The sequence below is a fragment of the Castor canadensis genome, chromosome 2, assembly GCF_047511655.1.
Source record: "Castor canadensis chromosome 2, mCasCan1.hap1v2, whole genome shotgun sequence".
NCBI lineage: Eukaryota > Metazoa > Chordata > Mammalia > Rodentia > Castoridae > Castor > Castor canadensis.
This window is the reverse complement of record NC_133387.1, coordinates 178,628,724-178,643,224: the sequence shown is the minus strand read 5'-3', so window position 1 is coordinate 178,643,224 and position 14,501 is coordinate 178,628,724. Positions and strand designations below refer to the sequence as shown.

Sequence of the window (14,501 nt, the reverse complement as noted above, 5' to 3'; positions counted from 1 at the left end):
CATGTGAAGAGGGTGGGGGAATGGAGGTGGGCAGGGGGAGGGAGAGGTGTGGAGTGCAATTTGGCTCCCCCATGAGCTTTTCCTCTTAGTAACCTCCTCTGTTCCCACACCAGATACAGCAATTGTCCTGTGTAGTAGGATAGGACAGCTCTGGTGAGGGAAGATGTGATCCAGGAAGAACATGGTCCACTCCATCCCCTACCTCACCTAAAGTACTAGAAAGGTCCTTCTTTCTCTAAAGAGGAGAGCAGTCAGGAAGGATGGGCCATTTCAAGGCCAGACAGAATACTGGGACTAGGATAGCCTTGGGGTGTGAACTTAGGGCCAGAGTTTCTACCTGTTAACCAAGAAATCTTGGGGGTGGGGTGTGTAGCTGAAAGACTTTCCTGCATTAGTTGAGAGGTTGTCCACATGTAATGGGGTTTGACTTCTGCCCCAGGAATCTTCTCAGTAACACCCAAAGTACACTCCTTCTAGAAGACATCCACTGCCCCTGGGTCAATCATGGTGGCACTTCTCTACTGCTCCATACCCAGAAAGAGGCTGTAGAGTAAGCAGTCCCTGCAAAGGCCACATTCCCTTGATCACATAGCCTGGATTGTGGAACTCTGAACTCTTCCCCTGAAGTCTCTCAGCTGGCCCCAGCTGGGTGTGCTCTGTGCTCTGGGACTGCCCAGTGTGTTGTGTGGGCTGGCGATTAGCACTATGGCCTGACTTCAGACCCTATTGTCCTATCTCTGAGCCTACATCTTCACTCATGACTGATCACAGGAATTCCATCTTTCCCCTTCCTCTTATACCAGGTTCTGCTCCAGCAGGAGGCCTGGACATGGAGAAGCTGTTGGGAAGGTGGCTGTGAATGACAAGAGTTGGAAGGAGGAGGGGGAAGGGTTAGGGTTAGGGAAGGGCTTGCATTTGATGTGGAACTGTGGGTCCACATCACCCTTGTGGACAGTATGTGCAAGCACTTGTTTGGTATATGCCCACAGCCTTTGGCTTCCCACAAACTACTGCTTGGTGCCTGCCCATTCTGTGTGCTCTTGATTAATCTGCCAGCCTTAGCCCTACCCATCACCCTACATGCTGATAGGAGGGAGTTGAGGGTTAAGATGTCCTGGGATGGGAAAGAAACTGGACTTTGCCCCCTCATGCCTGCTTCTTCCCCTTGATGTACAGGGGAGTCCCCTGGCTTCTGGCCTTCCCTGGCTGCTCAGAGTTCACATCCTGGAGCAGGGAGAAGCTCTGGTCTGTGGGGGAGAGGAAGAAGAAGGAGGGCTGTCCTTGGCAGTTATCCCTGGCCTGGCTGTTTCAAGATCTCCAGCATCCTTTACCTAATAATTCCTTTTTGAGTGGCATTGCCCGAATTAGTGCCTCCTCCCCAAAGAGGAACAGGAAGCACACGACAACAGCCCTAGACAACAGCTCTATTAGACAATGAAAACCTTTCTCCATTCTTTCTGCTGGCTTGCTTTTCTTGCTGATTCCTCCACCCCTTTCACCTCCACATCCTCCCTCAGCCCTACACAGAAGATCTGGCATCTAAATACTCATCCCAGTGACAGACTGGGAGGAAGGGGATGGACCAGCTGTACCCAGCAAACCCAGAAGTCAAAGGTTCCCATAACTCTACAGGAACCAAGCATGGTGGAGCACTGGTTCCTCTCCAGTTCCACTTCCAGTCAGAGAGGCGATGCAGCAGAACCTCATTGGTTCTTCAAATCGTCATCCAGGAAAACTGCCTCTGCCTTTCTCAGCCAGCTAATTGGCTCCTGCTGTCTGTCCTACGTGACTCAGTGCTGCCCTCTTCCTGGTCCTGTTAAACATCTACTGTAGCATTCTTGGTGCAGGAAGCAGAAAGGAATGAACATGGAGAAGGGAAATAGGAATGGCAGATGGATGTAGGAAGACACAGAAGCTGACAGGCAACAAGGGGCCTCCAACTGCCCAAGCTGCAAGTGCCAGGAGGCATACTTAGAGCTTGCACAGTTGCTTACCTCTTGTTTTGTTTTCTTTCTGTTTTTCCTTCATGTGTTTCCATTATGAGAGATAGCACTTGTGGAGGATTACTGATTAGTAACGTCCACAGTGGAGAGGTTAGTGAAAACTAGTACCAAAAATAGGCTTGGGAGGCAGGTTAGAACCCTGCTATCTACCTGGGGCCAAGATGGGCACCCCAACTCAGTTTTCCATGGCCAGGTATCTGTGGAGTTAGCAGGATGGTGTATCCAACACCACAGAAGTCCACTCTGTAGACCTACTTAGATAGTGCCAGCACATTTACAGCTGGATACTGGCCCAAGCATGGAGGACTTCTAGGCACAATTTCATTGGGTGAAACAGGGAAGCTATGGCCTGGTGGATATAGGCTCTATCCAGTGGACAGAGGCTTATGGCACTACTGTTCCAACGCCCTGGCTCTAGAGCAGCTGGGTACCTTTCTCTTTCAGGGTACCGCACATGGGTTACGCTTTTATGTTTTGACACATCATCAAGGTGGACTTTGGATGAATACCCTTACTCTCTCGCACCATTCCCCAAGTTCACTGTGTTCCACTGGGAGGCCTCTGCCTTACCCCTGTGGCTTTGACCTGTGTTGGCTGGAAGAATCCTATCTCCCCTTCTGACAGTGCTCTTTCTAATCTCTCCTGATACCTGTGTCAGCTGTCCAGCTATTCTGATGCCTTAGGCTCCATCATGGCATGGGACATCCTTCAGATAGGTAGAGCCTTTGTAATCCAGTTAGATCTCTTGCAGAGTGCTGACCATTGCAAGAGAATCTGAGGCCTATTTGAGTGGCCTGTGTCTGATGTGAGAGGAAGCCTACGCACCTCCTTCCTGCTCAACCCAGCCTTCCATCTCTCCTGTAACCTGCCTGTAGAAGACAAGCAGTTCACTATGGTCAGCCATGGAGGAACTGTCAGCATATCAACAGACATCTTTGATCTAAAGAGTGGGCCACACGAAGGGAAATGGTTGGACCCAAGGGACACATGGAGAGGCTGGAGAGGGAAAGCATGAGGTCAAGGTTGGGGTTGAAAGACCATGTCACACAGCTGCTCTGGGGCCAGGTTTCATCTGCTCCTTCTCTCCCACAGTTTACCACCTTAATTTTATTGAGCAAAGCCTTCAGCCCTGGGGGAGGGATCAGCAGAGACAGGGCTTTGCCTTCAGGAAGAGACCATGGGTAAAATTGAGAGTGACCAGGTCAGGGCCTGAGGGGCAAGGAGCGGGTATATTCTGCCTCTCTGGATATGATTCCTTTTGGGCCTAGTGAGCTTATTCAGGGTCATAGAGGTCTTACTGTGCCTCAGTTGGGCAGATATACCCTCCTCTGCCTTGTCTCATTCCTGGGTATCAGCTAGCTCCATGAAGACCCAGGGAAGTAGCCTAGTCCAAGGCAGCTGCCAGGAACTTAGCACCAAGTTGCTTGATGCTCTTCCCCGTGAGGGATGCAGGCTTTATGGAGGGCAGGGAGGGTAAGTGGCCATCCTATGGAATAACCAAGTAAGTCCAGGTGGAATAAGTTTGGAAATAGAAGAACAAAGCTTTGTAGGAATGAAATTGCAGGTGTAGGGGTTAGGGGCAGTGGAGAATGTGACAAGCCCGGCAGCCAGCTCTTTTCCCAAGGGACTACCCTTTTTCCTTTACCTCTGTCCATCTCCCTTCTGTAATTTACCCATTAATCTGAAGAGTCTTCCTGATTCCTATTCCTCTGAAAAGCCCATCTTTAACTCTTTCCAGAGTGGTCTGGCCTCTCTTGATAAGACTCCTCTCCAGGTCCCTCCCCTTCTCACATTGTACTCATGCCCACCACTGCATACTCAGTCACTGTCCCCTGCCCTCTTTCACCTACCGGATTTGGTTGAAGCACCAGGATTTCCTTTGTGGATAGTAACTGATTTCTTCCTAGGTGAGGTTAATGCTCTACAGAAATCCATTTTTCTCCCTCTGGGCTCTCCCGCCCTCTCCTTCCTGCTGAACCCTGGGAGGGGGTACCACTTGGTCCCAGCACCTAATGTTTGCCATAGAGTTAATGTTTAGCACAAGGCCAGTTTCCCCTGCTCAGGCTCTGGCCCTACCCTGCCCTGCCCAGCCCTTGGTGAGGAGGTGGAGGAGACAAAGGCTGATGCAGACAGAGACTCATCTCCCAGGGCTTTATCTTTCTGGGTGGATACTGTCTCTATGTCACCCAAACAGTCATCTTCTCATTTGGCCTGTATCAATGGCCTGTGCTCACATGTTTCCAGGGAATTAACTGCCTCCTGTATATCTATGCCTGTATCTTGCAGGTTTTATGTGGCCCTGAAGAGAGACATTCTTGTCACCCTAGAAAATAGAATTGCTGCATTGATCTATGCCAGTGCTGTGAATAGGGCTGACTTGCAGATCAGAGAGAAGCTGGACTGTTTGTTAGACAGAGTGGGGGAACAGATGCTGGGCTCTGAGAAAACAGGCATAGAAATCAGGGATCACTGCATGTATGTGTGCAGGTATACACATAAGATCCGGTGTTGATAGGAACATTTGGAAAGGTCCATAAGGAATGCATCCATTTGGGTTCCTGATTCTTGGAACCCATCATGCTAAATATATAAGATATGAAACTGTTTGAGGTGTGGATCCTTCCTTGGGGGAGATGGTAGTACAATGGAGTAGGTTACATGGCAGGGTGAATGGAGACAGTGACTGAGTCGGGGTGTCCCTGGAGAGAAGGTCAGAGGAGATTGTTAGAAGAGGGTTTGGGGAAGGACTCAGCTCTTCTTCCTCTATTTTACTGTCTGTTTGAGAGAATTGTCCAGGAGTCTGTACTTAATGTGTTCATTGGATATTTTTTAAATATGCTAAAGTTTGAGTGGTACTATATCAAATTTTTGAGACACCTAGGACAGAGGGATAGTCTTCAGGTACAGGCCCAAGACTTTTGGGTGGCCTTGTTAAGGTGACCTTGCTGGAGAGGGTAAGTAAGCTGCCTCATTTGTTTCAAGGGTCAGACATTTCCTGGGAGACTACATCTTCCCAGCCCTACTGCTGTCTCATTCCTGTTTGGAGACTTTCTTGACCCCATTGGACTGGCTCCCATTTTTTCCTTCTCTCTATTTGGCTGACCAGGAGCCAGATTCTCTGCTCTTAGCCCTCAAAGTCTGAGCATCTGTCTGGGAATCCATTTGGTCTTCATCCCCCTCCTTGATCCCTTCACCCTGCTGAAGGTGTCGCAGGGTTCTTGAAAAGGTAGGAGGTACTTCAGACAGGCCCCAAAGGTGTCAATCTCAACTTCTCCCCGACAGCACATCTGAGACCAGACCAGTTGTCAAACTCCCAAGCCTGCTGCTACTGCTGCTACAGGGAAATTGCTGGATGGATGGGTCAGCGAAGGGAGAGTGTGTCTCAAGAAGTCCCTGGCCATTTGAGTCTCAAATTTCAGATTTCATCATAACAGCGGTGCCCTTGGCACCTCCCTCTCCTTTTCCCTCTCCCCCTACTTGGAACCGTGGCCTGCAACTTTCCATTGCAGGAAACATCTGCTGGGGAGGCCAGCCTAGGCCAGGGGTTACTGCAGGACGTTGGCCAGGACCATCACCCAGATCCTGTAACTAGAAGCATGTGCAGGACTTTTGCCCTACCCGCCTACCCGCCTTGCCTCCCTCCCTCCTCCTCCTGCCTCGGTGACTCTTAACAAAGAAGTCATTTGCTGGCCAGCTGAAAGGAGCACGGTCTAGAGGAAAAAGGGGTGTGTGCAGGGGTGGGGGTGAGTGCAGGCCCTGTGCGGTCGCTTAGTGGTGGCTGCTCTGCCTGGGTGAGAGATATGAGTCACAGCAGCTGGGCCTGCCCCGGGTAGAGAGGGCACGTTATTTAAATGTGCCAGTTCATGGGACAGATCAGGCCTGGGGAGTGAGGCCTTCAAGTGCCTTTCTGGAGCTTCTGATGAATCGTTCTGGTATATGTGAGTAGCCAGCCAGGAGGTCTAGGCGTCTGGACCCAGCTGTAGGCCATCTTCTTCCTGTGAAGTTTGCCTGTCCACCTGAGGCCTCAGCTATTCTCAGCCAGCTTTCTGTGCCTGGTGTGTCTGCATCTTCTGGCTGCATCTGGGCTCTTTGGGTAACAGTCTGTACTGACCAGGAGAAGGAGGTGAATGGCCACATCCCTCTGGGCTGCCCCCAGCACAGAGACCAGCCAAGAAGTACAAAGCAGAGTCCAGCTATGGGAGACTGTCTGGCCAGCCGGTCCTGAGAACTATACTGATCACATCGTCTCATTTGTGGGATTTTGCACTGGAAACACAGATTTGGGAGGTGAAGAGACATCAACAAGGGTCTCGCAGACCCTCTTTCCAGAAGTCACAGGTCACTCTTCAGTGTTTAGTCCAGGCGAGGCCCATTGTTTTCTTCCTGTGAGGACAGTAGAGAGTCGAGAGTACAAGAAGCTGGACTTGGGCTCTCTTGGGAGGGGAAGCTGTAGGGGGTGATGGAATCTCTGATGGAGTCTGGGATCCTGTGGAGCCTCCTGCTGGAGCAGGACAGCCAGTCTCTGAGATGGTGCTTGAAGTTGTTTACCAATGAACTTGATTCTGAACACTGCTGCGGGCATGGATCTGAGGAAATCCCAGCTGTGAGTGTGTGACCTGATTTCTCAATTGTCCCTGTGACAATTCTGTGTACCTTTGCATGCCCCACTTGGCTCTGGATTTGACAACCTTTGAGTCAGAATTCTTTGGCCATTTTAAATTGGTGAGCCATGGCTCACCTTTGGAGAACACTGCTTTAAGAGTACCTAGGGATAGGAGAGGACCAGGGTCCCCAGCATCAAGAGAGGATGCATGGCTGTAGCCCAAGCATGCCCACCAAGTGTGTCTCTGTACTTCGGGTTCCAGAAGGGAGAGGCTGACCTGCCATCCTCATTCACAACTGGTAGAATTGGGGCACTTCTGTGCAAACCTGGAGTAAGGAGTCTTTAGGTTTACCTCCTCTTTCTCCTCTGCCACAAGCAGAGGAAGGGAGCAGCTGCCTTGCCCTGGGGAGATTGTGGCCAGACCTCCTGTATACTTCCATCTCTGTGGATATCTGTGTTCTCATTATGTATGCGAGAAGCCAAGGGAAGAGAGGGTGATGTGGGTGAAGAATTAGAAATAGGAGATGCCTGATGTCCAGTTTTAACTGAAGGAGGTTTTTACTACCTAGTAGTCTACTCCTCAAGCTAATGGTGGAACTTATTAGTTCCTGTCACAGGACTGGAAGACTAGTTGGGAGCCCCAAAGAAGGTGAACTTCTCATAAGAGAGTGTGCTTTGTGGGAAAGCTCTGCTGTTTCCTTCTTAGCTCATGGACAGGGCTCCTGTTCAGTGCTCCTTGAACAAGTCACTCAGCCTTTCTGTGCCCCAATTTCCTCAAGTGTGAAATAGGATAATGAAAATCACCCTATGGTCAGATGCAATGATGTATGTGACAGGATGGTGCCTGTGCTTGGTATGTGGTGACAACTCACTCATCGCTAGCACAGTAGCAGCTCTGGAAGGTGAATTAGACATAATGCGATCACAGTGGTGACCAGTCAGGAGGTTAAACAAGGGTTTCCAGTGTGTGGATTCTGAGAAACCAGTGGCCAGGTGGATTGGGTATCTCGGTACTAGTTTAAAGCTAATAAAAAGGACCAGATCACTGATCTGAGGTCTTTTCTAGCTACAGAAATCATGGGATAGGCAGGCTTCTGGATATCCACCCCAAAGGTCCTGATATCTGGTTCAAACATATGGCAGGTGATTTAGGAAATACAGAATTCTATGACAGCATAACATGATAGAAGGTAAATAGGCACATATTACAAGTAGAACTTATTTTGCAAATAAGGCAAGAACAAAAGCTTGAAATTCAAATTATAGACCGAGTGGTTGAATGTACTCTGATCACTCCTCCTCCCCACCCTGCCCTCTTCTCCCTTCTCCTTCACTGTCTCTCTTGGAAAACCTCCCCAGACTAAAGTCATGCCATTTTCCTCTCCCTCTAACTTTGCAAAATATTCCTCTATTTTTAGTCAAAATACCACTGGGCCAGAGCTCAGGTGGACATTGCATGGTGCGCATGTGTACATAGTATCTGCTTCTTTATAGGCCATTCAGCATTACCGAAAGCCAAAAAATGGAGAGTTGAAGGGCCCTTCCCTCACCCCCATAACTGTATGCCAGTGGGTTCCCAGGGAGGTAGGTGAGAGTGTAAAAGTCCAGGAACCATGTACCACCACCAGCAGGATAGTCTGTCCTAAGCATGTGCTCCTGGCCCAGGGTCAGCAGCCCGTGTCTTCCAGAGTAGGTCAGCGCGTCATAGGGTCTACTGCAGATGTCTCTCTGTCCCCATGTGTGGGTCTCCCTGGGTTGTGTACTTTTTGTGTCACCCTTGGGGGTGTCCTCAGCCTATGGCTACATACCTTTTCTCATTTTTATTTAGTTTTAAGAGTGTATGCTCTGAGCCTAGTGCCAGTGGCTCACGCCTATAATCCTAGCTATGCAGGAGGCAGAGATCAGGAGGATCGCAGCTTGAAGCCAGCCAGGGCAAATAGTTTACAAGACCCTATCTCGAAAAACCTTTCACAAAAATAGGGCTGGTGGAGTGGCTCAAGGTGAAGGCCCTGAGTTCAAGCCCCAGTACCTCCAAAAAAAAAAAAAAAGATTGAAAAAGCATGTTGCAGGATCAGCTTCTCTGTGCTGGGTTTTCCCACTCAAGCTTCTGTTCCTCCCCTGGCCTCATAAGGGTTGTGGATAAAAGAGCCTTGTCTTGGATATCTGCCACTGACCAGCATGTGGGTGACCTTGACCACTGGGCTTCTTTTTGGTCTTAGTTTCCTGTCTGGTACTGTTAGGGTTGGTAGATTATCGCGTGAACATAGGGAGGGAACTCGAGTGCCAGGTGTGCTTTTACATTTTCGACTTGTGCTTTTTCTAGCATGGGCTTTATGATTTTTTAGTTCCATGTTTTATGTTTTATTTTTTTTAAGTCATGTGCTTCACACACACAGCTAAGTGCTCACTGTGCTGGTTATGGCAACTTGTTTTGAGAGATGTGCTGAACCCTTTCCTCTCCTGGGTCCTGCTGAGGGCTGGGTTTGTCCCTCAGGCCCCTGCTTCACTACCTGCTGGCAGAAGGCAGAGCAGCAATAGCTCTTATGGTTGGTCCCAGGAAGCCCCCTGAAGGTGTCCCTCCTTCTTTTCTCTTAGTCGTATGTGGGCCCTGGCTTCATATTTTGATGTTTTCTCATTGATGGATGTGGTGTACAAAGAGCTTGTAGGGTCACATTCTCCTCACCATTTTTCCGTCCTAAGCCCCCTTTGCTAACCAGGCCTCCTAGGGGCTGTGTGATGGCAGAGCCCTTTTACAGGCAAGCAAATGCTCCTCCTGAACCTGCCCCTCTAGCCCTACAGAACCTGAATATATCCTCCTAATCTAGCCTTGGCCATTGTCATGCAGGTGTTAAGTCCCACTTATAAGCAGAGAAATGAAGACTTCAGAAAGCTCTTTAAGCAACTTCCAGACACGGAGCGCCTCATTGTTGGTGAGTGGTGAGGTGATCTGGGAGGAAGTACAGGAATCTCAGAGGTAGCATTCAGGCTGCACCTAGAACCAACCCAAGCACATCTCCCGTGGAACTGGAAGAGTACATGTCCAGAGCATGGACACTTACCTCTGCATGCGGCCACATGTGGCAAGGGGTTGGTGTGATCATGGATGGAGGGGAGAAAAGTTAAATTTTCTTGGGCCCCTCTGGTACCATGTTCATTATTCTGCTTTTAGGCAGTAGTATATTTCACACCTGTGTGTTCACTGTCCTGAGATGCTAGAGACTCCTGTGGCTGCTAGTTCAACTGTCTGGCACACCTAGTCAGTGACGAGCAATTGGGCTTCCCCAGTGCTGGTGGGAGGGATGATGCCCTACTATGCTGCAAATGCCTCCTGCCTCTGAGCCTCCCTGCCCTGCTTCATCACAGATTACTCGTGTGCACTCCAAAGAGACATTCTTCTTCAGGGCCGACTCTACCTCTCGGAAAATTGGATCTGCTTCTATAGCAACATCTTCCGCTGGGAAACTCTGGTAAAGAAGACCTGGAACTCAAGCTGGGGTGTAGTTCAGTGCCTATTATGTACAAGGCTGCCCTGTTTTCAATCTCCCCTCACCACTAAAAAAAATAACCTGTAACTTGCTCCCTTGGGCTATCTCCTTGGCCATAGCTGAGCAAGCTGCCCTTACTTTCTTTTTTTCATTGATTTTATGTTCTCCCCAAGCCTTTGCACAGTTAATGCAAACACATGCCCGAGTCTTGGCGCATACCCCATAAGGAGTCCCAATAGTAGAATCTCCCCTGCCATGTATTTTCCTCCCACATCTTGGGTGTGGAAGAGAGTATGAAGAGCATTTGCTTTTGGCAAGTGCAGGAAATTATTTGGCATGAGTTCCTGCACAGTGAGGCATAGTAAAGTAGAAAGGCCATTGACCTTGGGGCTCAGAGGAACTGGCTTGCATGCTTTCTGAAGTTAACTGTGTGATTTTAGGCTATTCTTCCTTTGCCTCTTCTTCATCTTATAAAATAAGGTAGAGAAAAATTAACTAGATGATTTTTATGGGCCCATCTGGCACCAATGTTCTGTTTCTTTAAGTGGCAAAAAATAATAGGACCTCTGCGCATTCAACAGACAGTACAAATGAGAAAGAAAGCTTACTGTATCAAGAATCCAACACCCTCTGCTGTGGAAGAGGCTCAGTCTCTACATAGTGGTGGGTGATATAAGAGAATAAACCAGATGGATCTCAATGCTGGTCCTATCCAGGGTTAGATATAGGAACTGTAATCTGATTTCTTCTTTCTCCACTGATACCACATGAATACTCTTTGCCTGACTACTAATTCCTCCTCTTGTTATCCATTCTCTGTTCCCATGGGGATGCCAGCTGACAGTCCGTTTGAAAGACATCTGCTCCATGACTAAAGAAAAAACAGCTCGCCTCATTCCTAATGCCATCCAAGTTTGCACTGACTCAGAAAAGGTAAATGGAGTCAAATTCTTCTTTCTATCCACCCACCCCGCACACTCCACTCCCTACTTACTCTACTCTTGTATTTCTGTCTTTAAATTTTTATTAATTTGGAGGCTGATGGGGTTAGGGTAGGGAGCAGAAAGTGGACATAGATTCCAGGAATCACTTCCTGGTGAGCAGCAGTGAGGGTGGCATGGCAGAATGTTGGACTTGGAGCCAGAACACCTGAGTGAGTCTTGTGACTATAGGCATGTTAGATAATCTTTCTGAGCTTTCATAGGTAAAATAGACCTAGCAATACCTATTTAAACAGTCTTGAAATCACATCACATATTTGAAAGTACTAAATTGTAAATAATTACACAGCTCTAAGCAGTCATCATTACTTATCAACACAGCCGATTATGTCTTAAGAATGAAGAATCTGATCGGAAATGGATTTTCCCTATCCACATGGAAAGAATATGGTAAATAAAACTGGGGAGAGGGAAATCAGTTATTTTTGGCCTATAGCCAGAGTCTGAAGGCTAATAGGTTCATGGCTAGAGGTGTCTGCTGTTAACATGGTCTACTTTTCCTATGGATGCAGGCAGTTCAGTGACAGGAACCATGGGATTCTGGGGTCAAATCAGGCTTTGGTTTGAATTCTGTTTTGTGATTATGCAAGTTGCCTAACCTCACTAGCTTGTTAGTAGTTATTAGCAGCTTTGTTTATTGTCTATGGCTTTTTGGGTGGTTTAAATGAAATAGCACTTGTCAAGTGCCTAGTAGGTGTGCAGTGAAGTCTGGTCTTCTGTCACTTTCTTCCTGTATGTTATAAGAGATCCTCACTAATGGGTAAACCCTATAAGAGCAGAGTCTTTTTCTGTTTTGTACCATCTTCTACCCTAAACATACAGAATAGTGCCTAGCACATATTAGTATTCAGATACTAGTTGAATGAATTGAAATAGTTGATGGGTTGCTGGGTTTGTCTTTTCCTTCCCTTTAGGCTGTTTCTGAGCTCACCGCTTACTTAGTTTCAGTAAGTGGGTGAAGGACATTTTTTATGGAGGTGGCAGTTGCATACCAGAGAGAAAAGCACTTGGTCAGAGAAAAGCACTGAAAGTATGGATAAGAAAATTTAAAGGACTTGGTTACAGTGGGGACATAGAGGTCCCAGCTACCTAGGCCCCTACTATGCTGACCCCCATCATTAAAGTCTCTGTGTGCTGATCTCATATAACTGAGAGTTAGTCATATTTGAGGATAAAATCATTGTCTTTAATTGGTGGTGCTGTGGATTGAACTCAGGTCCTCACAAGGACTAGGCAGGTGCCGTACCACTGAGCTGCAACCCCAGCATATTGTAAGTCTTAACGATGTTTCTTGCCGTTTTCTCTTGCAATCTAGCACTTTTTCACCTCGTTTGGGGCCCGGGATAGGACGTACATGATGATGTTCCGGCTCTGGCAGAATGCTCTCCTTGAAAAGGTAAGTGTGGTCCAGCTATGTCCTTTAGACTCAGCTGCATCCACCCGTAATTTTCTTCCCACATGGATGCCTTCCCATGGAAAGCTTGCTTTTCCTGTGGCACTGGCTAACTCCAAAGGAGCCTATATCTTCTCTTGGTCTGAAAATACCCCAGACTTGGATGAAGGACTGATTCTCCCACTGATATTATTGACCTAGGTCCTGAAAGGAGTATAACCTCTCATGAGAAAGCCAGGAGTAAAGCACCTAAAGTGACTATAGGCACTTGAGTTTTACTGTTTTAAAATGCACCCAGATTTGCGTTACCCAGGTGTGGCAAAACATGTAGCCACAGAAAGGATTGTCATGGAAGAAGAAATGACTGTCATGAAGTACAAAGTCTTGTATTTGCAGATCCCTAGAAACAAGAAGCCCAGAATGCCAGGCCACATGGGGAGCACCAAGATTGGTCAGGGGGCAGAGGAAGCATGGGAGACAGTGGGCAAGAATCTTCACTCTGGTTTTGTGGGAAGGAATGGGAGCACATGGTAAGCAAGCCATGCAGGGTTGCTGTGAATAATTTCAGCAGGATTTAGAGTCCACTTGCCTGGTACTTGGCCTTGGGGTAATTAGGGTGGAGTTAGAGAGAGGAGTAGCTGATGATCATAGACTTCAGATTGGTTGATTGCATATGAATGAGTTGGTTTTTGTCTCTAGGAATTTGTAACCCTGGGATCTTCCACAACAGTCAGTAACGCTGACTGTAAGAAAATTCAGCTGAGATGGCTACCAATACACAATTAGAGTGTTTGGGTTACACTGGGAAGAGACACAGATGGTGCATCATGGTCCCTGCCCTTACAGAGTTCCCACTCCGGTGCACTTAGGTGTTGAAAAACTCTCTAAGCCAGAGAAAGAAACATAAGGGAGAAAAAAAAAAAACAAAAACCCTATATATGTGATTTGCTTCCTCAAGGTTAACATATAAATATGATTTACATGTGTATATTTGCCTATATGCATCTATCTGTCTTGTCTCTAGCCCAAACTAATTACTCTCCGAAGGAAAATGAGTAAATTTAATATTTTAGAGTTTCTTCTACTCTGAGGGTCTGTAGCGCCAATATAAATTTTAATAGCTTTCTTTGAACTGAGATCTCCTGCCTTTATTAGCTATTAGGAAAATGATAATATGTTTGAGTCTCCACTGGAAGGTTTGGATTTTTAGCTCACAACTACTATCATTTCTAAATAAGAAATAATATCCATTTGGCTCCCAAATGCATCACAAAGTAATTGTTACAAATTTTGTGTGATGATGAGGCTCTGCTTGTTGTGCTTGTCCTGACTAGAGTGAGACCAACTGAGCCAGGTGGAACTGGTCAGGGAAGGCAGAATGGAAAAGACGAACAGTGAAGCAGATTAGGATAGGGTTCAGCAGAAGGTAGCTGTGTCCTAGGCAGGGTGAAGAATGCCTCTGATGGCTGGAGATAGGAGCTTAGATCCAGATAAAGGAGAAGGATGCTTCTCTCAGGCCTCAGAGAGAGCTACCACCCCAAACCAGAATTGCCATTCCAGGTGGTTCTCCTCAGTCAGAAAACTGGAATGCTAGCTCATACTGTCCTGCCACCTGCCTGCTTCTTAACCATATCTTTAAAAATAGCATGGGCTTGGGGAGTTCACAGATTCTTTATGAAGTCTAATGGTATAAGCATTCCTTAGGTTTGATTTTTTTTTTTAAGTTATTAATTGCTTCTGTTTTTATTAGTGCTTTTGCCCTCTTTTTTAACATACATATGAGACTCAGTCATGGTTCCAACCTCTTTGACACTCTATTACCTCTCTTCAGAAACTGAACACCATGAGAACTAGTGTGTGTGTGTGTGTGTGTGTGTGTGTGTGTGTGTGTGTGTATAGTGTGTGTACTGTGCTTGAACGAAGAGACTTGCTTTTGCTAGGCATGTGCTCTACTACTTGTACCATGCCCCAGCCCTTTTTGCTTTAGTTTGTTTTTCAGTTAAGTTCTCTTGATTT

The 14,501-nt window shown here is 47.4% G+C and overlaps 1 protein-coding gene across 3 annotated transcripts in view; it reads left to right on the top strand.

Annotated features, from left to right (window-relative positions):
- The window catches only part of Gramd1b (GRAM domain containing 1B), a 168,300-nt gene that overhangs the window by 128,696 nt on the left and 25,103 nt on the right, over nucleotides 1-14,501 (top strand). For 2 of the 3 annotated variants that reach the window (XM_074066504.1, XM_020181582.2), the window contains exons 5-8: nucleotides 9,452-9,536; nucleotides 9,970-10,073; nucleotides 10,929-11,024; nucleotides 12,408-12,488. In XM_074066504.1, coding sequence (XP_073922605.1) covers nucleotides 9,452-9,536; nucleotides 9,970-10,073; nucleotides 10,929-11,024; nucleotides 12,408-12,488 — 366 coding nt within the window. Of the gene's footprint in view, nucleotides 1-55; nucleotides 6,607-9,451; nucleotides 9,537-9,969; nucleotides 10,074-10,928; nucleotides 11,025-12,407; nucleotides 12,489-14,501 lie in introns of those variants that run through there. The other variant, XM_074066505.1, reaches the window with a different exon arrangement.